Source organism: Fusarium phalaenopsidis (genome assembly GCF_050370095.1).
Source record: "Fusarium phalaenopsidis strain FUZ10S chromosome Unknown contig_32298, whole genome shotgun sequence".
In the NCBI taxonomy this organism is placed as follows: Eukaryota; Fungi; Ascomycota; class Sordariomycetes; order Hypocreales; family Nectriaceae; genus Fusarium; species Fusarium phalaenopsidis.
This window is the reverse complement of record NW_028145407.1, coordinates 297,648-321,764: the sequence shown is the minus strand read 5'-3', so window position 1 is coordinate 321,764 and position 24,117 is coordinate 297,648. Positions and strand designations below refer to the sequence as shown.

The 24,117-nt window shown below is 53.3% G+C and overlaps 5 protein-coding genes across 5 annotated transcripts; 3 read left to right on the top strand and 2 right to left on the bottom strand.

Annotated features, from left to right (window-relative positions):
- Positions 1-741: 741 nt before the first annotated feature.
- On the top strand, positions 742-2,949 carry LRP88_06689 (GMC oxidoreductase-domain-containing protein; the record flags this gene model as incomplete). The annotated part of the gene is made up of 7 exons (XM_083243227.1): positions 742-922; positions 974-1,004; positions 1,055-1,336; positions 1,497-1,516; positions 1,568-1,824; positions 1,878-2,091; positions 2,348-2,949. 7 exons carry the CDS (start codon positions 742-744, stop codon positions 2,947-2,949), a joined length of 1,587 nt encoding a protein of 528 aa, XP_083100451.1.
- Positions 2,950-3,318: 369 nt separating this feature from the next.
- LRP88_06688 (uncharacterized protein) lies at positions 3,319-4,848 on the bottom strand (the record flags this gene model as incomplete). The annotated part of the gene is made up of 1 exon (XM_083243226.1): positions 3,319-4,848. One exon carries the CDS (start codon positions 4,846-4,848, stop codon positions 3,319-3,321), a length of 1,530 nt encoding a protein of 509 aa, XP_083100450.1.
- A 4,431-nt stretch (positions 4,849-9,279) lies between these two features.
- LRP88_06687 (uncharacterized protein) lies at positions 9,280-12,155 on the top strand (the record flags this gene model as incomplete). The annotated part of the gene is made up of 5 exons (XM_083243225.1): positions 9,280-9,367; positions 9,425-9,551; positions 9,606-10,761; positions 10,815-11,295; positions 11,347-12,155. The coding sequence occupies 5 exons, from the start codon at positions 9,280-9,282 to the stop codon at positions 12,153-12,155; spliced, it is 2,661 nt and encodes an 886-aa protein (XP_083100449.1).
- A 1,928-nt stretch (positions 12,156-14,083) lies between these two features.
- On the top strand, positions 14,084-17,878 carry LRP88_06686 (uncharacterized protein; the record flags this gene model as incomplete). The annotated part of the gene is made up of 1 exon (XM_083243224.1): positions 14,084-17,878. One exon carries the CDS (start codon positions 14,084-14,086, stop codon positions 17,876-17,878), a length of 3,795 nt encoding a protein of 1,264 aa, XP_083100448.1.
- Positions 17,879-18,870: 992 nt separating this feature from the next.
- Positions 18,871-19,953, bottom strand: LRP88_06685 (PLC-like phosphodiesterase; the record flags this gene model as incomplete). The annotated part of the gene is made up of 1 exon (XM_083243223.1): positions 18,871-19,953. One exon carries the CDS (start codon positions 19,951-19,953, stop codon positions 18,871-18,873), a length of 1,083 nt encoding a protein of 360 aa, XP_083100447.1.
- Between the last annotated feature and the right edge of the window lie 4,164 nt (positions 19,954-24,117).

The window sequence follows — 24,117 nt, the reverse complement described above, 5'->3', positions numbered from 1 at the left end:
AAAAGTCCAAATTAAGGCCATGGTTTGTCTGTCATTGCGTTCTGAACCAACACCACCTAGGCCTTCAAGTTATGTTGAACCCCTGCCATAACTGACAAGACATATATCACAAGCTATTTACCACCTTTGGAGAAAACGCAAAGAAGTGTTGTTACCTGACTTGAGTTATTTGCCTTGGTGCTCAACTATATTGCAATCAGAAGCACATGGCAGGGAATATGAGCAGGGTATTCCAGCATCAACTGAGATCAGAACTACCCAAATGTAGACCGAATACCAGCGAGGCTCTTCTCAAACAGTCTTGAATATATGGTCATGTTCATTTTCTTAGTAATAGTTTAAAGTATCAGACAACGACTCGAGGTATAGTGCATCCTCTAAGGAGTGCGTCCTGAGCCGCAGCAATATCCTCGTGCTGAGATATACAATGTGAGCGTGCATCAAATGACTAGTTTAATATCCTAAGTATCTACTCTTGAGATAAGCTATATGAGCCTTCGTAACAATACGTATAAACCAAAAAAAGAGTATATGCCTGGATCCGACTTGGCAGCTGTTTGCCACTGCCAACAAGTCTGGATCTCGGTGAATGCTTTTTTTTTTTTGCAAACAAATGCCTTGTGCGTTCACAACTTCGCTTCGTAGCTTCAATGACTCACTGATGTTGATTTCTTGCTCTTGGATATTTAAGCTCGCATCTCGAGATTTGCTCTTCTCGACTCACCACACTTCATCATCACCATGGCTGCTTGGGGCCTTCTCCTGGTCTTCGTGGCCTTGTGTGCTCTGCCTTGGTCCGAAGCTCTTCATTTCACCCCGGACGCTGCGAATGATACGCTGCGCAGTGTTTATGACTACATCATCGTTGGTGGAGGTACCGCTGGGTTGACTATTGCCAACCGTCTTTCTGAGAACTCATCTGGTAGCTCAATATCTATCGCTGACGTGGGACAATCTGGCTGACGCTCTGCAGTTTCCGTCCTCGTCCTCGAGGCTGGTCCTCTGTACATAGATATCCACAAGGCTTCATCGCTCATAACTAACCTCTCCTTAGGGACGATGCCAGAAACCTCACCATCCCCAAGGGCCTACTCCCCGTCCCAGGAGTAATCGGCAACGGTGGCTGGAGCGAATACGAATGGGGCCTAATCACAGAACCTCAAACCTACCTGAACGACCAGTACATGGAAATCCCTCAAGGAAAAGCTATTGGCGGAAGCTCGATCCTCAACGGCCTTTGCTGGACAAGGGGCCCTGCCTCTGACTACGATGGCTGGGAGAAGCTGGGCAACAAAGGATGGTCCTGGAATGCCATGCTTCCCTACTTCAAGAAGGCGTGTTTAAGAAATATTGAACTATATGGAGCAGAAAGCTAACACACGATAGTCGGAAAACTTCAAGGCGAATGCCTACAAGGAGGATGCCGATGCACTTCGCATCCATCCCGACTTGTCTATGCACGGAAACAATGGCTCAGTTCACGTCTCGTATCCTAGATACTTCTACGGCCAATCCGGTGAGTTGCTTATAGGCCTTTACTCAACGACTGTTTCTGACTTGGATGTAGCAAATGTTCTTGAAGGATTCTCAGAGCTTGGCATACCCATCATTGACGATCCAAACAGCGGGACGGCCGCAGGAGCAATGCTTCTCCCATCGAGCATGCATCCCACCAACCAAACGAGATCAGATGCCAGAGAGGCTCACTTCAGCTCGGCGAATCACAGGTCTAATCTTCACGTTGCTACAGGACAGACTGTTACGCGCCTCATTTTGGAGCCCTTTAACCGATTCACGGGAAGTCGGCGTGTCGCTGGCGTAGAGGTAAGAAATCCAATATTATTCAGTGACCTGGAATAAGCTGACATTATGTGCAGTTTGCGGAGAATGAAAAGGCAAAGAAAAGAACCGTTGTCTGCAAGAGAGAGGTCATTGTATCTGCTGGAGCCATCTTCTCTCCAACTCTACTTCAGGTTTCGGGCATCGGACCAGCCAAGATTCTTGAATCACTCGATATTCCTGTCGAGATCGACTTGCCTGGTATTGGATACAATCTACAGGACCACCCGATGATATACGCTACCTACTACTGTAAGCGACTCGTTACCTCTTCACGGCCCGGCTGACCATCGACAGACCGCAATTCTTCCCTCTTCAAAAGTGACGCAATCATTGGCGAAGTACATGACCAGGTCTCTCGCATGTACATTAACAATAGAACCGGCGTGTCTGTCTGCATTCTATATCGAGTATGGGATTGGCTAACAGTGTTCAGGCCCCTGGACAGCACCTCTTATCAACACGGTTGCGTTTCCCAGCCTCCAGTCCGTCACCGATTCCTAGGAAGACTTCGTCGACGACAAGAGTTCAGAAGAGGCCGTTCCTGACGATGCCCCTCCATCAGTCAAGATTGGCTACGAAGCGCAGAAGCAGATTCTTCGAGAACAAGCCCTCAGTAACGACATGGGGATATTCGAGACAATGGCCAACTCCTGGGGCCAGCTTACTGTCGCTGCCCAAAAGACCTTTTCCCGAGGTACTGTCCGGCCTTCAACCCCGTCAATCTTTGATCCACCTCTTCTCGACCCACGATACTGCTCCGACCCCATCGACTGCGAGATCATTGTCCTTGGACTTCAGCTAAACATGAAGCTTATCGAGACAAGGGCCATGAAGGAACTCATGCCGCAGCCGTACACGGCGTTCAACACGACAGATCATGACAAGTTGATGCGAGAGGTTCTAAGAGGACTCACCACTGAGAGGCATCCATCTGGAACTGTCGCCATGATGCCTCGAGACATGGGAGGAGTTGTGGACCCTGAGCTGAGAGTGTATGGAACATGCAATCTGCGTGTTGCCGACGCCAGCATCATGCCGCTGATCCCTTCGGCTCATCTCCAGGCCGTTGTCTATGCCATTGCTGAAAAAGTGAGTCTTGGTCGGTGATGCCGCGGAAAGTAACTAATGAAGAATGATAGGCGGCAGACATGATCAAAGAGACAACTCCAAACTGTCCACATGGACCTTTTCCCCCAAAGCCTCGACCAACCGAGTAATATTTTTTGTCCCGTTACTTGGAAACTTTGAGGAAACTTTGAACTTGGAGATACTTTGCTAAGTGCTTCGTCTTGTATACCTTGGGGTAATAGATGACATTGCTTGTAAATAGGGCATGAAGCGTCACATGGCGATAGAGATGGGCATCCTACTTGTACTCTCTGTTGGCTTAGAAAGTCTACAGATAACCAGAAGATAACTCTGCAAAAAATGAATCATCAGACCCATTCATCATCCCTCTGTACGTGCCTGGACCTTCTAAGCCTCCTCTCCCAGCTCCGTGTCCACATCCAACAGACTGTGATACTTGCTCGGCAACACAGATCTAAGTTCTGCCATCTTCTCCTCATATTCCGTGATCTGCGAGGTGAGTGCCTTTCTAACCTCGGCCTCGTCCTCAGAGAGTCGCATCTCGTGAAACGACAGCTCGAGCCTCTGTCGACGCAGCTCAGCATCCTTGACGGCCAGCATATCCTGCAGTTCGACCCTGTCGCGTATGAGAACTTGGTTCTGCGCGTCCATCTGCGACGCCTCCTCTAGTTTGGCTTTCTGCTTGGTCTCCCATTCAGACACGCGCTCAGGCCAGGTCGGCGTCACGACAGACACAAGCGTCGGGCGCTCCTCTATGCGCCGCGTCTGCTGGACACCCGGGTGCTGTTCGGCGGCTGGAATCACAAAGAGGGGAGACTTGTGACCTTTGCCTTTGATGCGGTAGAAGCGAGTCAAAAGGTCGACGGGCACGATACCTCGAGCGTAGACTTTGCCTCCTCTTTCTTCCATCCACATGCGCTCGCCGCTAACACCGCTGGCTCTCCAGATCTTTTCCTTCTGCTCGATCTGGGCCTCGGCCACGTCAATCATCCGGTGGATGTATCCCGTGATATCGTCGCCAATATTGGCCAGAACGAACTTGTCCTGTGGGTATGCGACCTCTCGACCCCCTGAGATGCCGTCGACGCCTTCGCGACTCATCAGCTGGAGCGGGACCTCAGCCTCGTTACCAAGGATATCAAGGGCGTTGGCGTAGCTTATTTCAAGTTCGTGCATGCGGCCGACGAGATGCTGGTGATGAAGAAGCCACTGGCCGAGAAGAGTGTTGCGAGCGCCGGCGAGCTCATCGGCCGTGAAATGGACTCGATCCTCATCTGTGTCGCCATCTACGCCGGTGGGAAGAAGAGACATGAGGCCACCAGTGGAGGAGTACTCGTGGTCAAGAATCTCAAGACACTCGTTGGCGTGCATGACGAGGTCATGATGCGTCATGTAGGGACGACGGGTAGCCCCCTGCTTGGCAGAAGAGCCCGTGTTAGGGACTCTAGTCAAAGGACAGTGATGGACGATACCATTCATCTCAGACTGCTCCTTGACAGTATTTGCAAGAGCCCAGAGGGGTTCGTGATGTGAAACATCATCGTTTTCGTAGGGTTTGTCTAGGTAAGCCAACCAGTCAAAGGCCTGGTCCTTGAACCCGCCGTAATCATCTTGCTCCTCCCCAAAAATATCCAAGGCGCATCCGCTAAGTGTCGGAGTGAGCTTGCGGATAAGGTTGGTGAGGCACTGAGCATGCTGTTTGAGAGCCAGCAGAGTAGGAGCGCGCCCGGACGAGAGATAGGAGCAGTTGACATGCTGGAGGAGGGCGATGTCCTCGGGTTCCAACATGCCTGAGTTGGGGAGAGTCCAGGTAGACTTGTAGGCGGTCGCATAGTTGTTAGCAGGAATGTGTAGAGGATGGACGGGGCATGTCTGCTCATGTCTTTCCTCATCCGAGGAGTCTTCTGAAGATGACATTGCGACTGCAGAGGTGAGTAGTGATGGTTTCAGGGCGGACTGTGCAACTTCAGAGAGGGAGGTGAGGAGTGAACATGAGAACAAAAGAAGGTCGCGGATGAAAGAAATAAACGTGATACTTTGGTCTTATACCAGTACTAAAGCCTGTGTTTCTTTCAAAGGATCCAGAATTAGCATGATGTCTTTTGAGGGTGGCTTGGCACATGGGAGGCTATTCAGAGAACAAAGAAACCAATTCTTTGTTTGGAGCATCCCCGCAACGACATGGTGGGCGCATGGACATTCTCAGTTTGCCCTGATAGGAGTTTCAGTGAGAATGGGTGACGGTTTCTTTGTTCTTTTCTCTCGACCAGGACGGAAACACTGGGAGTTGGTGACGTCGAGTTGCAACTGACACAGTTACCTGCTCTCATAGCGAGGCTTGGAAACGGATTGTCTGAAGCTTGCTATGATCCAACAGCCGCATGCTTTGTTGAGTGACAAGCAAGTTTGTAGCTTTCTGCACAAACTGGGCCTTATACGTTGGCAAACAGCCTGCCGGCAACTGCCCAAATACCTTGATTCATCGTTATCTCATGGCGGAACCTCAAGCTGTCAGGAAAGTTTTAACACCAACCCAAAAGCTTCAGAAAGACGTATTAAAGATAGCTGTAAACAATACAGTGACGAGGGTGGTAGTCCTTTCGTAGCATCTCCGAACTAGTATCAATGCTCTTCTACTACAATAGGCCTGTACCTGGGTCGAGCTGCAGGTCACCAGCTTGCTCCCAACGCTACAATAAGCTTGTTTTCCCCCTGTCTGTCGAGACCCTCGCTTTCAAAGCTGATAGGCACGTTGTTGTGTATCGCAATCTCAACTATGTTTGCTTGTCCGCTCACCTGAACGCTGATATCCCCTGCCCCTGTCCCCGAAGTGACCGAGAAACGGCAATTGGAAAGATCATCCCTTTGTCATATGGCTAGTAGCCCCATCTTTCAGGAGACTGAAGGATGTAACTTCAAGACGGCTTCACGCAAAGTGGACTTCTCCGGGGCCAGTCCCGAGGACGTGGGATTGCTACAGCCCCATCAGATGTAGCGTTGTGTTCCACCAATCACCAACCAACCGCTGGCTGTCGCGATGGATGAGAGGCATCGCTTCGAGTTACCCTGGCAATGTCTTTGCCTTCATGTACATGTCCATCCCGAAAATTCGAAACTTGTGCAGCAACGGAGACGGCAAGATGGCCCAGAGGAGCTGTCAGACTTGAGAGGTGATGTTTGGGGCGCATTCTAGACTGGAGGCACAGGCACAGGCACAGGCACAGGCACAGGCACAGGCGTGGTGACGCCTCAATCAATAAGGTTCAGTACCTTTTGTCAAGCGTAGCCCAGAACCCAAGAGGCCTCATCGTCTTGCTTCAGAGGGCAAGTCTAGATGATACAGCGTTACATACCTACTGCAACGGCGGCAGAGTGCCACAGCGGTTGCGTCTGGTCTGGAACTTTCCAACTTGTCGTCAACCACCTGGACACTTGTTCAACGTAGGCTGGAGGCACGGTCGGCAAAGCCGCGACAAGCTTTGGCGAACGGTTGCGGGACCGGGATGATACCCAGGCATGAGCCTGATGAAGCAGCGGGCGAGCAGGGCTACAAATGCAAATGCGAGGGGCACACGATGGGAATTCAATTAATTCATGGCAGATGAATGAAGACACAGGGGTTGCTACTGGCTGGAGGAGTCGCCCGGAGGAGGGGATGGGCCAAGCCTCTACCCCCCGGTCGACCAGTGCCAGTTTGGGAGTTTGATGCCCGGAGCAGACCATCTCAGCTGAACCGGCATCACCAGTGGGCGTTAGCGCCATTTTATCAATTGGCGCGTGCATGTGCCTGCCCTGGAATGGGCAAGGGGATGGGATACAGTAGACTACAGGACGGCCAGCGGTGAGAGAAAGTGATGATGTCGTTGGCATGATGGACAGCAGCGCAGAGGCATCAGAGCGATCAAAGGAGGGTGGAATGATCGAAATAGGGGAAGATTAGGAAGCGCCTCCTGGCCTCGTTGGGCTGGATAGCGCAGTGGCCAAAGAACTAGAGGCTCAAGGGAGGCACAGAATCATGACGATAGATGGGATCAGCGTGACCTTGCCGTTATGGGCTGCCTTGATTTACAAACCTGGAGATGCGTACAGTACGTCTGTGACTGTCTAGGACAGGACAAAGGGAGGGGAAACAAGACTTGATGTCATTAGCACTGACAACGGCAAAGACGGCGTCAAGATTGTCAAGACCCAAGAAACGGGTAGGAGAAACTCCGAGAGAATAGACTGACTTTTGCTCATTTACCCAACGACAATGTTAGCGCCACGAGATTGGATCCATGAATGGTTGTCAAGTCGAAATAGCCTTGGCAGATGGGGGAGGATTTGCATTCCCGTCCCAAGATCTTCGCCGGGATTGATTCATTGACTTTTTTTGGTCTGACAGTTCAGTTCTTGGTGTTGAGCAAAAATGATGGATGGGCTGCTGCGTCTGACATCACACCCTAGGAACACACACACAATCTGCACGAGCACATCCCTGTCGAGCTGTTTCGCCGTGGCTGTGCTGCATCTTCAATTTCGACGTCGCAAGCTGAAGGTCGCAGGAACTGGCGCTGTATCCTGCTGCTGTATGGCTGAAACTAAAGTGCAGAGGACAAAGAGCCACAACGGCGACGGTCCAGGCCTCGGATGGAACCTCACTCACCTCACGAGGTCATGAGAAAAAGAGAGACTCAAAGCTGCGACACGGGCAGCATCTCGATTGACCCAGATGTGTTTGACTTGTCGTACAGGATGATGAGCACCAATGCCTTAGCGGGACAAACTATCTAGTGCATGCGTCCACGTCCACGCGCCTTCACCAATAGCGCCTACGGTCTGGAGCCAAGCTTCGACAGCCGAGATGAGATGGAAGGGAGACCCAGGCCACTTCCCGAGGCCCGCACGCGTTTACGGTAGATTCATGATTTAGAGTTAGGGTCGCAGTTTTCTTTCCTTCCTTTCCTTGCGACAGGGTCCCTTTTTCGTATTGAGTTGACGGTTGCTGGTTTCAGAGGCTAGATGCCTTGGTCATCCCGTCTTTATTCCGCCCGTGTTATCGTCCAGGATCTATTCCCACCCGTCCTTGGCGAGGAGGTTGCTGCTGCTGGTAGTAAGTGCGCTGATCATCAGACGACCCCATCCCCCAGAATAGCTGACGACCCAGTAACTTACAGCGGATTGATGCGCTGGCCCGGGCTCTTTCGGTGGTTCCATTTAAGCACCCGAAGAAGGGGGTGGTGTCCATTGGATGCCCCACCGCCGCCCACCACCCGTCGATGAACCCGGCCTGGGCTGGACCACCCACCATCACCACGGCTCGCAAGAGCCGTCGATCCAAGCCCAAACCAGGATTTGTCCGTTTCCTGACGCGTCCGAGTTTCAGGGACTTGGCGATGCGCTCGCAGCCTCGGCGCTACGCTGTGACGTATCCCCATCAGCACCTTGTCTTGTCCTGTGCCGTCCCACGCCTTGCCCATTCACCCTGACGTCGAATGGCATCACACACGCCCATGACGACAAAACACCACAGGATTCGAGTTGATAACAGACATGGAGAAGGGCAAGGGATTAATTACACAAGATGGCACCAGAGTTACACGCTCGTCGCATGCTAGGACTCCACGCGACTCCCTTTTTCCTTTCTTCTTTTTTCTAAATCACTTCGTCCACCAGGGGGGCCAATTGGGCTGAGACATGATTTTATTATGAGGGTGGCTTTTTAGGAGCTTTTTTCTGCTGGTAGCGCAGGCAGGCCTCCTCCACCCACACCCCTGACGACCTGACCGACGGGAGTGAGCTAAGCCAACCTCTGCCATGGAACCAGCTTTTTTTTTTTTCCTTCACAAGACTCTGGGCCTCCCTCATTGCGCGTGCAGCGATTAATTACATATAGTCGCGCCCAGGGAGCTCGACCGTTTGCCCTCCCCTCCCTTTTCTTCGTTTTTTCATAGAATCGATTGTCAAGTCGAGAGTGGGCAGCTTCCGCGAGAGACGCGTCTGCGCTGCAGCTAATTTACTTGGGACCTCCCCGCCCCGCCAACAGCTTGTCATACCAGCTGGGACCTGGGCTCCCGCTGCTCCTTCCTCAGATAAACCCCAGAGAGCGAGCTTGCCTCCTCCTCTGGTTCAGCTGAGCTGGGACTCCACCTCCACCGTGCGATACACCCATCGACCAACGGGACAACCACCCGCATTTTGCTCAATCCTTCATAATCTCTCCCCTCCCTCCAAATCGCTCCTCCATTAGCATCTCCCCGACGTCGCGCGATCGTCGAAAACATCGAATCGAGAGTAACGACCTATCGAGCTTGCCCAACGCGAGGGCCACGACCCGGATAGATCTAGAGATACTGCCGGGCCGCCATCATGGGTAACTTTATCAGTTGGTTGGAGAAGAACCTCCCCGACCCGAATCAGGGCGATGCGCGAGGAACCCAGCCCCAGTCCCTTTCGGGTATGTCTTCCAAGAGTATTCAGGATGCAGTCGCAGAGCAGAGCTGATCATCTCCAGGCATGGTGTCTACACTCGTCCCCGTCCTTATCACGACGGCGGTTTACATCGTAATCTTTCTGTTTTTCAGAAAGTCTAACCGACGCTTCTATGCGCCAAGAACATATCTAGGCTCCTTGCGAGAACAGTGAGTTTCTATCCGCCGCGCAACCGTTTTCCGGGCGTACTAACGCTCCTGCAGGGAACGGAGCCCAGAACTACCCACCGGTTTCTTCAACTGGTTTGCTGCCTTCTGGAAGATCCCCGATTCCTACGCTCTGCAGCATCAGAGTCTCGATTCCTACCTGTTCATCCGCTTCCTGCGAATCTGCTGCACCATTTGCTTTGTGAGCCTGTGCATCACTTGGCCCATCCTCTTCCCCATCAACGCCACCGGCGGCAATGGAAAGAAGCAGCTCGAGATTCTCGGTTGGTCCAACATCAACATTTCGGATTCAACCCAGAGGAACCGCCTCTATGCCCACTGCTTTGTCGCTTGGATCGTCTACGGCTTTGTCATTTACACCATTCTTCGCGAGTGTATCTTCTACATCAACGTCCGCCAGGCTTTCCTCCTCACCCCGCAGTATGCTAAGCGCATCTCGTCCCGAACCGTCCTCTTCACATCCGTCCCCGAGGAATACCTTGATGAGGCCCGCATTCGCACCCTCTTCAACGACTCGGTCAAGCACGTTTGGTTCCCAGGCGACACCAAGGAGCTGGACGAGATTATCAAGGAGCGTGATGAGACTGCCATGAAGCTGGAGAAGGGAGAGGTCAAGCTTCTCAAGCTGGTCAACAAGGAGCGCATCAACCTCTTGAAGAAGTCGGGTGCCGACGCTGAGAAGGCTGCCTCCGCCCCCTCGGACCCCGAGTCTGGAAACCTTGCTGCCCGCTGGATCCCCAACAAGAAGCGCCCTACTCACCGTCTTGGGACCCTTGGTCTCATTGGCAAGAAGGTCGACACTATCGAATGGGGCCGCGAGGAGCTTAGCAAGCTGATTCCCAAGGCCGACAATGCTCAGGCTGAGTGGCTCTCTGGAAACTACCAGAAGCACAATGCTGTCTTTGTCGAGTTCTTCACCCAGTCCGATGCCCAGGCCGCTTTCCAGACCACCACTCACCACCATGCCCTTCACATGGCGCCCCGATACATTGGAGTGAAGCCAGAGGAGGTTGTCTGGAAGAGTCTGTCCATTCCCTGGTGGCAGCTCTTTGTCCGTCGCTATGCCGTCTACGCCATCATCGCCGCTCTCATTATCTTCTGGGCCATCCCTGTTGCCATCGTGGGTATCATTGCTCAGGTTGATACTATCAAGGCGCTTCCTGGCCTGACCTGGATCGGGGACATTCCCAGTGTAAGTTGAAGCCAATTTCCGCCCGTCGTATTCATTGCTAACCTGTCGTGCAGTGGCTCCTTGGTGTTATTTCTGGTCTTCTCCCATCTATTGCCCTCTCGATCCTCATGTCTCTAGTTCCCGTCTTCATGCGCGTGTGTGCCAAGCTGGCTGGCTGCGTTTCTCTCTCTCAGACTGAGCTGTTCACGCAGAACGCCTACTTCTGCTTCCAGGTCCTGCAGGTGTTCCTTGTTCGCACACTTGCCGACAGTGCCGTCGCTTCCATCGCCACCATCGTCAAGGATCCCAGCCAAGTCTTCACCATGCTCTCGAGCTCGATCCCCACGTCGTCCAACTTCTACATCTCGTACTTCATCGTGCAGGGTCTCACGATTGCTACCAGTGTGCTGACCCAGGTCGTGGGCTGCGTCATCTTCCAGATCCTGTACAAATTCCTTGCTGGCACTCCCCGAGCCATGTATACCAAGTGGACAACACTCAGTGGTATCATGTGGGGAAGTCTCTTGCCCGTCTACACAACCATTGCCCTGATCAGTAAGTAATCAAATGGTGATCTCACCTTGTACTTTGTTGACATCGATATAGGTATCGTCTACGCTGTCATTGCCCCTATTACGCTCTTCTGGTCGACCATTGGCCTGGGCCTGTTTTACCTCGCGTACCGTTACAACATTCTGTTCGTCACTGAGACTACCATCGACACTCGTGGTCTTATCTACCCTCGTGCACTGAAGCAGCTCTTTGTCGGTGTCTACATCGCTGAGGTCTGCATGGTGGGCATGTTCATCGTGTCCAAGGCTGCTGGACCCGCTGTCTTGATGGCTGCTTTCCTCATCTTCACCATTCTGTTCCAGATCACCATGTCCCGGGCCCTGGATCCCCTCCTGTACAGCCTGCCCCGATCCCTCGAGGTTGAGGAGGAGGCTATCCAGAGAAGCCAGCAGGGTTCTGAGCTGGAGGATGGACAGACCAACAATGGTGCTGGTCCCAGCAATGGTGGTGGCATCGCTAACGGGGCCCGCAAGCTCCTTCCTGGTGGAGCAGACGGTGTGCAAAAGCAGGGCAACTTCTTCGTGAAGTGGCTGAAGCCCTGGCTCTATGCCGACTATGCCACGCTGCGCCAACTGGTACCCAACGAGAACTCACTGGGTCTTGACCGCCAGTACACAGAGGAGGTTGAGAGAGATGCCTACTTCCCTCCATCGGTGACCAGCGCAACACCCGTGCTCTGGATTCCCGCCGACCCCGCTGGCGTGTCGAAGCAGGAGGTGTTCAACACAAGCAAGGTGATCCCCATCTCGGATGAGGGTTGCACGCTGGATGACAAGAACCACATCGTGTGGGACACGGAGGAAGCCCGACCTCCGATCTGGAGCGAGAAGATTTACTACTAGAGGAGAAAATGGTTTTAACAGTGTGATACCCAAGCACATGCCGGCTATCAGGCTGTGTTATTTAACAAGAGGAGGAAGAGTTTGGATTTGAACATCAGTTACTTGGATGGTGGATAGCTCACGAAATAGTGTCACGACCCTTTCATTGGATTCATAGGTCTTATGAGGTGGCTTTGGAGAGGTTATTCGTTTGTTAGGACAGAGAGACAGGATAGGTAGTGAATGAATTGTAATGCTAATGCATATGCACGATGCGAACAAGCAGTGGTTCATGCTATTGTGATGATGGGCATGAGATATCCATTGTCAGGGTCCTTGAGTGCTACCCACCCCCAGGCGAGGATGGATCTGTCAGCTCCCAGAGCGGAGAGAGTGATAGCAAAATATGTGCACAATTGATAGTTGATTGGGCAACTATAGATGACTCGGCAAGGTTTACCCTAGTATGATCGGCAGCGTACATGGCTCCATAAGCTCAGCTGATTGAGCGGATACGTCTTGACATGGAGACGGGCTGAAATGTGCAGTAAACTCAGTTGCAGGTCAACAAACATATTTATGACGAGTTCGATATCTTGAGGATTAGATGTATTTCTAACAATAGACAAGACATGGAACAATAGGCACAATCGAGGGAGGAGAGACATGAAACAGGAGTCAGCAACCAGAGACAGAAGCGACTGAACTGAATGTGGACGTTGGTTGTTGGGGTGAATCCACGGACGCAAACGAGGGCGGGGCAGGGATTTGTGACGCGACGCCATGACATTGACCATGGCACCCACTTGCCGGGGAGCGAGCCCACAGCCTCAGCCACAGCCGTCTGTCTGTCTGTCTACCGTCTTGAGCTGTCGAAGCCACACCTGGACCCTCGACGGAACCAGCTTGTCTCGGCGGTTTAGAGGCTTGAGTGCCAGAGCAGGAAGCGTCGTGATATTCGGTTGCGTTTGCAAACATGATGTTGATGCAGACACATGTACAACAGAATTCGTCTCTGCTACCTATCCCCGGCGTCTACAAGGATGCCACATGTGATATCTTCAATATCCTTGCCTCCCGCCCAAGGCTAAAGCACCCCTCCTGTGCCCTCCATCACGGCCCCACCCGCCACCGGAAAGAGCTTCGAGTCTCCGTGGCAACCGTTGACCAAAACAACCCACCTGCACAGCTCGCCGGATCTCGAGGGAGCTCGTCGATTGGCCTCGCTCCCTCAAATCGGGCCATGCCAAGCCGAGGGCGGCAGCCATTGCGGGAACCATTGTCGAATGAGACCATCAGACGGATCAACTATTGACAAGCCCAGTCACAAACTCTGGCTGCACGAGGCAGAGGTGGAGGATATAGCTCGAGACCCCGGGCCTGGAGGAGGGGACCCCCTGCTCATTGCATGCGGTTGCTCTTGTTCACTGCCGTTTCTCTATTGTTTGGGACAGCTGCTCTTTTCCTCAAGTCTGTTTGCCTTGCTCCCCTTCCTCATCATTCAACTTAGCCTTGAACCACTTTCCCCCAAGCGTGGGACAAACCGATCCAAGAGCGGCCCGTTTTCTAGGCCTGCAAGAGAAAGACTCGAATCCTCTCCCAAGACCGCACTGTGAGGCCGAGACATTGCACAGAATCTCTTTGGGCAATCTCCCACAGAGCGCCGATCCTACCTCTCAACACTGTTGCGACTGCGTTCTTGCGACACGCAACCGCAAAGATACTCTACGCAAGGAGGAATAGCGAGGAACGATAGGAATACCAACCGACTACGAACTGCGCCGGCGACGATGATGATGCTCTGAGTGAGAGGGAGCCCAGCAGTATCGTCGGCGAGAAACAGCGCATGAGCAGAGACGACGGTTGAACCACGATCAAAGCAGACAGACAGACTACCTACCTCCCGTCGTCTCTTGTCTAAGTAACGCACCAGACCACACGCCACCACGATGGCTTCAACAATCAGCAGCCGAAGCCGGTACTCGGCACAACCAACCATGACAATCACCACTCTACTACTCTTGACCATCGCCTTCATCCTCTTCGCCTCTCCGGCTGCCGCGCACTCCTTCCCCTACGTGCCTACTCAGCTCCTCATGCCCGATCGCCCATGCATCGACAATACCGTACCTTGCGCTGCCTCTGACCTGGCCTACATCTTTCGACAGACGGCCTCTGACAGCATCGAGTTCCGCGCCCTCAACTTTTCCCACAGCGTCAGCGCTGACGACGTCGACCTTGAGCGCCCTGCCGGCAGGACCTCTCTCCCGTTTCTCTTGGACAAGTCCAGCAGCACGGCGTTTGGCGCCGCCAGGACGGCCAACGGCTCAGTGCTCGTTTACGCGGGCGACTGTCAGACCGGCACCGGCGATGTTTGGAGCTTCGACCCGGAAGAGGGAGGCGACTGGACTCGACGCGGTCTTGGCGATGATGGCGACCGTCGTCGTGCCCCTTACTTTCTCGGCGCCACTGTCGCCTTCTCGTCCATGCTTGCTCCTAGGATGGACCAACCGACTATGTATACCTACGGTGGCATGTGTACCACGCCAGACTCTGGATCCAACGCCCCCAAGACCTGGCAGGCCGAGGCCAACTACACCAGGACCATGATAAGCCTTGCGCCTACAAACAGAAACGCCAACACCCCATACACATTGAGTGTGGCTTCCAGCAGCGGATCGCGTGTCCCGATTGCTGGCTTTACCCTTACAGGCTTGACACCTTCTATCACTAACAAGTCTGGCATCGTCACCCAGCAGACTAGTTACGTTCTCCTTGGTGGACATAGCGAGTCGGCCTTTATCAACATGAGCACCGTGGCCGTGTGGAACTTGCCCGCCGAGTCGTGGAGTTATGTGGACATCCAAGCGCCAGACGTCAAGATTCCCAACACGGATCTCACGGCCAAGTCCAAGACGACCCGTAGGAGCACAAAGAACACTGCGGACAATGTCTACAGTCGCTCTGGGCACACGGCAACTCTCAGTGAGGACGGAAACTCCATCATTGTTTTGGGAGGATGGGTCAAGGACGTCAACACCCCTGCTGAGCCTCAGCTTGCCATTCTCGAAATGAGCGATGCTTACAGCGGATGGCAGTGGAAGATCCCAGAGGAGCAGCCCGACTTTACTGGACTCTATGGTCACGGTGCGGCAGTCTTGCCTGGCAACATGCTCATGGTCTACGGCGGTTGGGAGCTTTCCGGCTCTACTTCCAGTCGCAAGACTAAGCGCCAGGCCGTGTCAGGCTCGCTCCGCTTCTATAATATTACCTCTGGATCTTGGGAGACCGACTACAAGAATCCCCTGGCTAGCGAGTCGCCTCCTGAGAGTGAGAGCGATAATGCTCCCAAGGAGAACCAGAATCATTCCAACTCTAAGAAACTTGGCTTGGGTCTGGGTCTGGGCTTTGGTGTCGCTGTTCTGATTGCCCTCATTATCGCCATGGTTTGCTGGTGCAAGAGACGTAAGCGACACCGTGAGAATCGTGACCAGGCTGTTCGTGCTCTGTCTCAGGATGCTAGCCACTTTTCCTCCGGACGAGAAGAGATGATGGAGCGAGATGATGACCCTTGGGGAACTGGAGGTGTTCCTTGGTATACCGGCGCTGACCCTTACGCTGCTGGTGAGCGATCGCTCGGCTACGAGTCTCTGCGAGGCAACCGAGGAAACTTGCCTGGCCTTCATATCCCTCATAAACCTATGCCGAGGCCATCCCGTGGTGGTTATGTGGCTACAGGGCCAAGCTTCCCAGGACCTATCCACCCCATCTACGAGGACGACGAAGAAGAATCATATCACAATCACCGAGTGCAGGACTCTGTCCACACACCTACATCCGAAGTTCCCTCAGATCCCTTTCAGACTCCCGTTACAGCCGGTGCTATTCCCCCACCCGCATTCTTGATTCCTGGTGGTCGAGCTTCTGCTACGCCTAGCCCTGAGAGCCCACGACATGATCCTGAGGTTCAGGACTGGGTCTCTGATGTTGATGCCGCTGAAGGACTTCTCGCTCGTATGAACAGCCGTCATGGCCAAAAGCAAGGTGCTCAGAACCAGAACCAGAACCAAGGCCAGAGCCAAACTCAGGGGCAAGGTCGTGTCTCGCCTACACGACGTAACTCGAACCGCTCTGTTGCCCTCCGTGATGATGAGTCCCGAAGCGGATCTAACTTGTCCGAGTCGGCACGAAGCGCAGCAGAGAGCATCAAGGCCAAGGCCCGTCAGCTCAACCCTCTTGCCCCTACGTTCCTAGCAGCTGGCGCCGAGCACCCTAAGCCGGGTAGCTCGACATCGTCGAGCAGCTACAACACGGCACGCTCATCGTTTGGCGCTCTTCAAGCCGAAGGTCCCGCGCTCCTTATGGGTGATCGCGCTCCTGGTAGATATGATGACGACGAGCCTTCATCGCCTTCCAAGTCGAAGCCGCGCCGAGGATGGCTCGGCTCCCTCAGACGAGTCTTTTCCGGATCTAGTACACCGACATCCTCTCGTGAAGATATGGCGCAAGTTCGACGCTCATTTGATCAAGAACCCGTGTGCGGCGACTATGAGCCCGGCCTCGTTGGTCTGCGTGGCGAGCTTCTTAGGAGGAAGCAGGGCCGCCAGGACTGGGAGGACCTGAGCGCTGTTCCCGGGTCATCGTCTAGGGATGCCATGATGTCGGGAGGAGCTGGTGGTCTGGAGCCCGGTGGCGAGTCTGACTGGGATATCGAGAAGGCGGTAGAGCAGCGTCTCGTGCAGGTCATGTTCACGGTGCCTAGGGAGCGTCTGAGGGTGGTCAACGGCGGCAACGACTCTGAGAGCGACCGCGAGAACGAGGTGCCGGTGAAGCCGCAGTCAGCTGTGCTCGTGGATCCCGAGAAGGAGAGCCAACGATCAGTCAGCGCAGAGCATCACGAGGATGAAAAGACGTCGTTCAGGAGGACTTCGTTCAGGAGTAGGGTTCGCCAAGAGGAGGAGAGGGTTATGCTCAGAGGAGGCCTTCGCCACGACGATGATGACGATGAAGAGGACGAGATGGATGAGAAGTTGGCTGAGAAGCAGCATCTTGTTGAGGAGAAGCAACATCCTTTCCGAGAGAAGCCTTACCTTGTTAAGGAAAGGAAGGCTTCTCTCGATGAGAAGTCTCATCTTCTCGTGGAAGATGATGATGATGATCCTTTCGTGGAGAAGACTCCCCTGGTTACGGAGAAGCCACAACTCATTCAAGAAAAGGCCCCGGTGGTCGAAGAGAAGCCAGAGCCAGTACAGCGATTGCAGCGTCCAGAGGAGGAGAAGGTGGAAGTCGAAGAGCCCAAGAAGCGTGAACAGCCGCAACCATCACCACCCGAACAACCTCCTCAACCACAGTCTCAACCTCAACCTGAGCAGCCTCAAACACCTCAACCACCAAAATCTGCCCACCTCCAACCCGTCCATCCCCTCTTCCACCGCCACTCTCCCTCCCCATCTCCATCTCCATCCCCGTCTCCCTCCCCGTCACCTTCCCCCAACCGCCGCAGGAGACACCACATGAGGGGCGAGTCGAGCAACTCGGTGGGCTTGATGCACCACGTCGACCTCGCTCCGCTCGAACCTCACCTCTCCCACTCTACCGACGGTCGTCCCTCGTCGGGCGTCGTCATGGAGGCCCAGGCCATGCCTCTGACTCGTGAGAGGGCCCGGACGCGCGTCCTGGCCATGGTGGACAGCTTTGAGAGTCTGAGCCGTGAGGGAAGTCCCAGTCCCACGCGCTTCACGTAAAAAAGGCTCTGTGTTTTTTGATTGATTTTTGCAAAAGGGTTTTTTAGTTAATTGGCAGGGTGTTTGGGTGCAGGGTTATCATCAGCATCAGCATCATGTTGCTTCAGGATTGCTTGCTTTCACGGCATTTGGCTTCTAATGGCATTTTTGGGATATGGGGTTTTATTTGGGGAATTTGAAACTTTTCGGGTTGAAATGTATGTATTGTACGCCTTGGGATGGATGTATCTATGCCCTCATGTATGTATGTATCTATGTGCCCAGGAATTCTATCAAGCAAGAAGAAGCAATGAAAGGAAGGATTTTGCGTTTTAGGGGGTGATTCGACCCTTCTCTCTCACTCGATAGTCCCTGTTCCATCTTACGAGTACCGGGTTGCAGTGATACATTAACAATACAGAGGAGAACGAATCCATCCTTGATGAGAACGAATCCTTCAGGCTCGATCCACGTTCAACGAATCCAGGCCGTCATAACCACAAATACAAACGCCTCTCGTGCAGGACAACGCATCGCCGACCGGGGACGGGGTGGATCCATTGGAAAAAAAGACGGCGGCCGGAAGAAGAGCCCGGAATCACCAATGGGTACCAAAGAAAGGGAAAAATAAACACAGTCGAATGCGGGAACAGGGTGAAAAAAGCGTGCGTTGTCGGGTCATTCCTTGATTCTTGGTGGTTTGTTGCTTGTCCCTGACGATCTCCTCTTTTTTTATCAAGCCCGCTCCTCTCATGAAACACGCACCGGGACGCCATGGGATCCACGTCAGATGCAGGGGAATGGATCAGCGGGGGGGTTGGACCCAAAGTGAAAATCATCATTTTCTGGGGAGGGGCCTTTAACGGATGTGGAATGATTTGGTAATTCTTTGATTCGTCGAGGTGTCAGTCATGGTTGGGTTGTCGTTGAGCGGAGCTGACGGCTGGAAATTGGAGGATTCTTGAATACACGTATCAGCTGCGCGTGTGGGGTATGCAAGTGTGATGTCTCTTTCAGCTGAGCAGGCTGGACCTTGACCAACGACGTCTCTTCTCCAGAGGCCTGTTCCACCGGATGATGGCATCGATGAGCTTCTGCCCGGGAAAGTCAATGATGACAATTCCGGTGCGTGTCGCCTCCGGGTTGCCCTCAAAGTCCTCGATCCACTGACCAGTCATGTCGTTCATGCCCGAGATGGTCCTGTTCATGGGGCCAGCAGCCGCCTCAATCGGCTTGACTCCGACCGATGCAGACAGGTGGGCGAGATAGAGGGCCTTGTTGTCGTGCCTCGCTGTTGCAGCCAGCTCGAGAGCTGTACGGATCGCGGTCCATTTCTCCGACAAATGATAGACGTCGGGAATTATCCAAAGGTCCTCAAGGATCATCTGAGAACCTTCCCATTTAACGCCATAAGGACCTTCCTTATCAGGGAAGTTCTGAAGCACAAAGATCTTGGAACGAAGATCACCAAGCAATGGGAGGGGTTCCGTGGAGCTGTAGTTGTAAAGGTGGTCTCCAAAAGAATACTGGTTGAAGGCATCTTCAAACGTTCTGGTGTTGCCCTCGCCAATGGGACCGCCTTCCTGCTTGAGGCGCATGATGATGGTCTCGGAAGGATTGCTGTCCAGGAATTCCGTCATATCATGGAGAACGTCCTGGAAACTGAAGCCAGTGTAGCCCCAGGCGTGGTAGATGTGCAATTCATTCTCGCGCAGACGGGCCCGAATATCGAAGTAGCGAACGCCGGCGTTCAGTTGGGTAGACAGATTCCAATTCTGGCATTCAAGGAATTCGTCGCCAATTTCGTAAGTCATAGTATCGTGCGTACCGGGTACGCTGAGGCTCGAGAGTGGCACTTCGTCGGGGATGGAAGCCATCCATGTTGGGTTGTGGGCGTGGTTGGCATCGAAGCTGAAGGCGCTCAGGTAGCCATGATAACACGAGCCGTAGACGAGGCAGGGCGCGAACGTGAAGAGGAGGTAGAATATGCAGATGATGAATATCACGGCGCCTCCAATCAGTAGTGGTAGGCGTCGAGTATGGCCCAGGTGGCCCAGGTGGCCTGGGAGGACGTGATAGCCCTGTTTCCCGATCATATCGAAAGGCTGAAGCTGAAGCGGAAGCGTCGGGAGTCAAGTACCAAGGTCAATGTCGGAGCCGGAGGTGGGGCCGGGGGCGACCTTTTTGGTCCAAGTTACATTAGAGTATTAAGAGAATAATAAGGAGAGCCCTGAATACAAACGGAGCCGCGGCAGAGGCCGAAAGGGGGTATACAGATGCTGCTGCAGAGCAAGTTGGTGGTTGTAAGATCTAGATGTTGACAAGGCTGAGGCTCCCGTCGGTGGAGGGAAGTTACGCCATGACATGGACGTCAGCAGGAGAAGCTTGGGCCACCTGCGGGGGACCACCTGCCCTAATGCAGGCTTGCGAGTGGTCAGCGGGGAAGGCTGTCGCCATAATGCGACCCAAAGGAGAAAAAGTTGCTTACCCTAGACTTGTCACATGAATTGGAGTTTCATTGAGGCTGCTGAAAAGTGCACACGCAAAACTCTATTGTGCAGTTTCGGTCGAAAGATATGGGTATCATAGACAAGCTTTTGATCGACCCAGTAAACTAGAGGAGCACGTGAATTCCTACTTGTTCCTGATCTCTCCACTGGTCGTGCAACTACTGTGCTGCGATCTCGGGTGCTCCCACAAGCTCATGTCTAGCTCTGTCTAGTCTGGGGACTTGTTCAAACTCAATACAGACGGACCTTGTACCATGACGAGGAAAAGACGTGATGAGGTGCAGAATGTACGGGTACATACCCCCTCTCAACAGTTCTCCCGTCCCTCAACCGAGGTGTTGAGATTCCAAGTAACACCGAAATCACGGCATCTCTTGCTCCGGATCGAGAATCATGGAAATGTCGATACCGGGCGTTCCGATGGTTACCATACATGACGCTGCCCTCGTGTGCCGCAAAAACACGGACGACCACGGACCGGACGGGGCCGGTTGCGGCATGCAATGACGGAGTTAAGAGAAGGCCTGCCTTTGAATTCGGCCAGACTGCCCCAAATCACGAGAGTTCTCTCGCCTGGATATTCCTGTCCATCGACTGCCGTTGGTGGCGGGCGGCTTGCAGGAGGTGGGACCCCTGAAGCTACAGATACATTCGGCTTACGGGCATGACGGGCGCAGCCAAACACGCAACGGCGACAGTGACCAAGCTCGTGATTCGAAGAGCCTCTGCCTACTTCGCTCTCTTGGGCAAGGTCTGGCGTATTGGAATAGCGTATTAGAAAAGAGGCACCTCGAAATCCCGTCCTTTCAAGGACACAACTTGCAGCCAGTGGCAACGTGGTGCTTCGTATCACAGACCCATCCCGTTTCCCCTCCCCCAGCTCTGGCAGGGTTTCTTGGTCGTGCGTGACATGCAAGACACACTTTGACGAGAAAGTCGCTAAAATGATTTCTTGTACTTGAACTTTGGGGGTCCTTTGTTGACATGTGCGAATATGGCGGAATGCAGTCATGAGGGGGGATGCCATGGCCCGGCCAAGGTTTCTTTCTCGGGGGAGGCTAAAAACGGAGCCTCAACCACACGCTCTGCCTGCCTAGGTTCATGATGGATGCTCCCTCAAGTTTTGGCGGTCAGGGCGACTATGGCGGGAATGGCGGGCAAGAGGCACAAGAACCACCAATAGACGCCAGTTGACGGCTGGATGATGCCGCAACATCCCATGTTTCTTTGTGGTCACCCACCCATTGGTATCAAGAGGCTGAAAGCTCAGGCTAGACCGCGAACCTATGTGCGAGCTGATATCCACAGATCACAGCATATCAGACATGTAGGATCTTCAGGACCCTCTGTGACTCTTGCATCCCAACCTCTTCCTTCTCCCCCCACGTTGCTCTGCGCGACCCTCCTTTGAACATGGGAATAGCGTCGCAGATTGAGACATGATGAACCGATTTGCCACATCGCGCGTGTTGGTAATCAAGGGTCCCTCCTGTTTACATACCCACCATAACAATACGATTTCTCACAAGGGGGGCCAAATGGGAAGGGAGAGCAAGACGATTGGACAATTGGAGGAACGCAACTTCGAGCCTCGCTTGCTGGTGGTGGTGAGGGAAAAGGGTCACCTATCAAGGTGGTGTACTGTAGGTAGCATCTAAGAGAGGGGAAGCAGCGCTTAAAAATGGGGAGTTGGGGTTCGTGTTGGGGCGGTCATGGTGTTGAAAGTTGGGTGTGGTGTGTGCTCTCTTGGCCAAGAAACTCCATCCCCAAGTTTTTCGGTCTTTTATAGAGTCCCTGGACAATAATCGACCAAGATATCTGTGCAAAATGCCAACATTTCGTCCAGTCTTTTCTACATGGGAAACAAATAAGAGGCGGCTCCTATAGCTAAACTCCAAGATCTCAGCGTAGCATCCAGCCACCTGGTCGCTTGATAGCTTCACGAACCATCCACCCACAGCTGCATGCCCGCATCGTGCCATCATCCCACCTGGAACATGCAGATGTAGACGCCGAGTCCTTGGCCGCGGCCGCGAACCCCTTCTGAAGAGGGACTAGGCGGATGCTAGCGTTGTGAGAAAAGCAGGCCATCAACAGAACCTATTTTCTTTTTTTCTGTGCTGTGTTCAGCTGTGAAGGCTGGGAGGAAGACAAAATTGCAGGGCAACAGCCCATTCTTTGTCGTCTTGGCTCAAACCCTGAGATCGGCGACGAGATATCGGAGACGCACAAAAACAGTCCCAGTCACACGACAAGCAGCTGAAAAGATACACCGAAGGGACCAGGGAGGCCCTTCAACAAAAAGTCAAATCTTCGCTTCTAAAATGCCGGTGACGTCGAGAGGGGATTCCCGTTACCCGCGAGCGGACGGGATTGTTTATTAAGATTGCCAAGGGGGGAATGAATGGACATGATCTGACCCAAAAGCCCTTCAAAAGCGGGGGGTGACCATTTCTTTTCGACCTTCTTTCTGGAGATGAAAGGGATCGTTGACAGGGGACGGGACGAGACGTCAGTGTTTGAGAGTGACGGCGTCAACCGAAGACATTGAAGGCGGGATGGCTTCTTTTCTGCGTGGAGTAGTAGTAGCAGTAAGAATGCCACGATGCTAGTAGTTCCCATCATGGGGTAGTTAAAACTTGATCGTTATCTTCTGCAACCGTATTTACCGTCTCTTTCTTGCTTAACCCATGCTCTGCTCACCTACACTGCAACCAAAAACCTTGGATCCATCATCCATGTCTCCCTCGCTCGATCTCGTGTCTCTCCCGCGGTCCCGGGCTCCCCGTCCACTGAAATCAGCAAGCCGTAGAAGCAGGGGTTTCCTTGGTCCTTGTTGCCCATGGGATAATCACCGTATTTTTCTCTACACGTTATCCTCTCCAAAGTCGGTTTTTCATGTCGATCAAACAAAAAAAGACACCATCGATATGGGCACACGGGACACGCCATTTTCTCACCCACCACCACTACGACAGAGCGGGATCGAGTCGAGTTAAATCCTAACAGCCTAGCAAAAAGGGGCCGGAACTGGCCCGTTACGGTAGGTCACCGTTTCCTAAACTGGGTGATGCCACGTCCAACGGCGTCGGCGCCGCACTCAGGGACTAGTCGGTTGATTTAAATTAGCCTCGTCAGGCGCCTGGAGAGGGGATGGTACAGAGTTAAACGGGAGGAGCGGCAATGCCTTCAGCTGTAAACAACACACACTCTCATTCTCTTCAAATCGCTTCTACACAATCGTCTCATTGTCTGTGAGAATGGATCCATGGCACCCGCTAGCCTCACGATATTGCGCGTCTTTCAGAGTGGACACTAGTGGAGCCACAGCTTGTGGGAAGCAAGATGACGGGCATGGGGTTGATGAGTGTGTTGCAGCTTTGAGGCCGTCCGCCAAAAACAAGCACGCAGTTCATGAGACCATCTCTTTCCGAGGCGTGCCGGTTTTTGTGTCGACTAGATCTGGCGTTTTAAACCGGGGCGGTGGGTGTTTCTCTCATATCATGATGCTTGGGAGAGTTATCGATCTTGATTCAGGACGGAGCGGGCTTTCAGGCCTCGACGGAGCAAAGCAAGACGACAAGATCTGGGGCGCCTCGTTTTATGTCTCATTCTAGCGCCGCAAGTCGTTATCTCGATCATTGTCACTGTCGTACATGTCATGGATTGACGAGTCTTCGCGAGAAGTTGCCTGGAGTGATTGCTGATTCCAAACGACGGGCAATCAATCAGAGATTTGATTGAACCCCA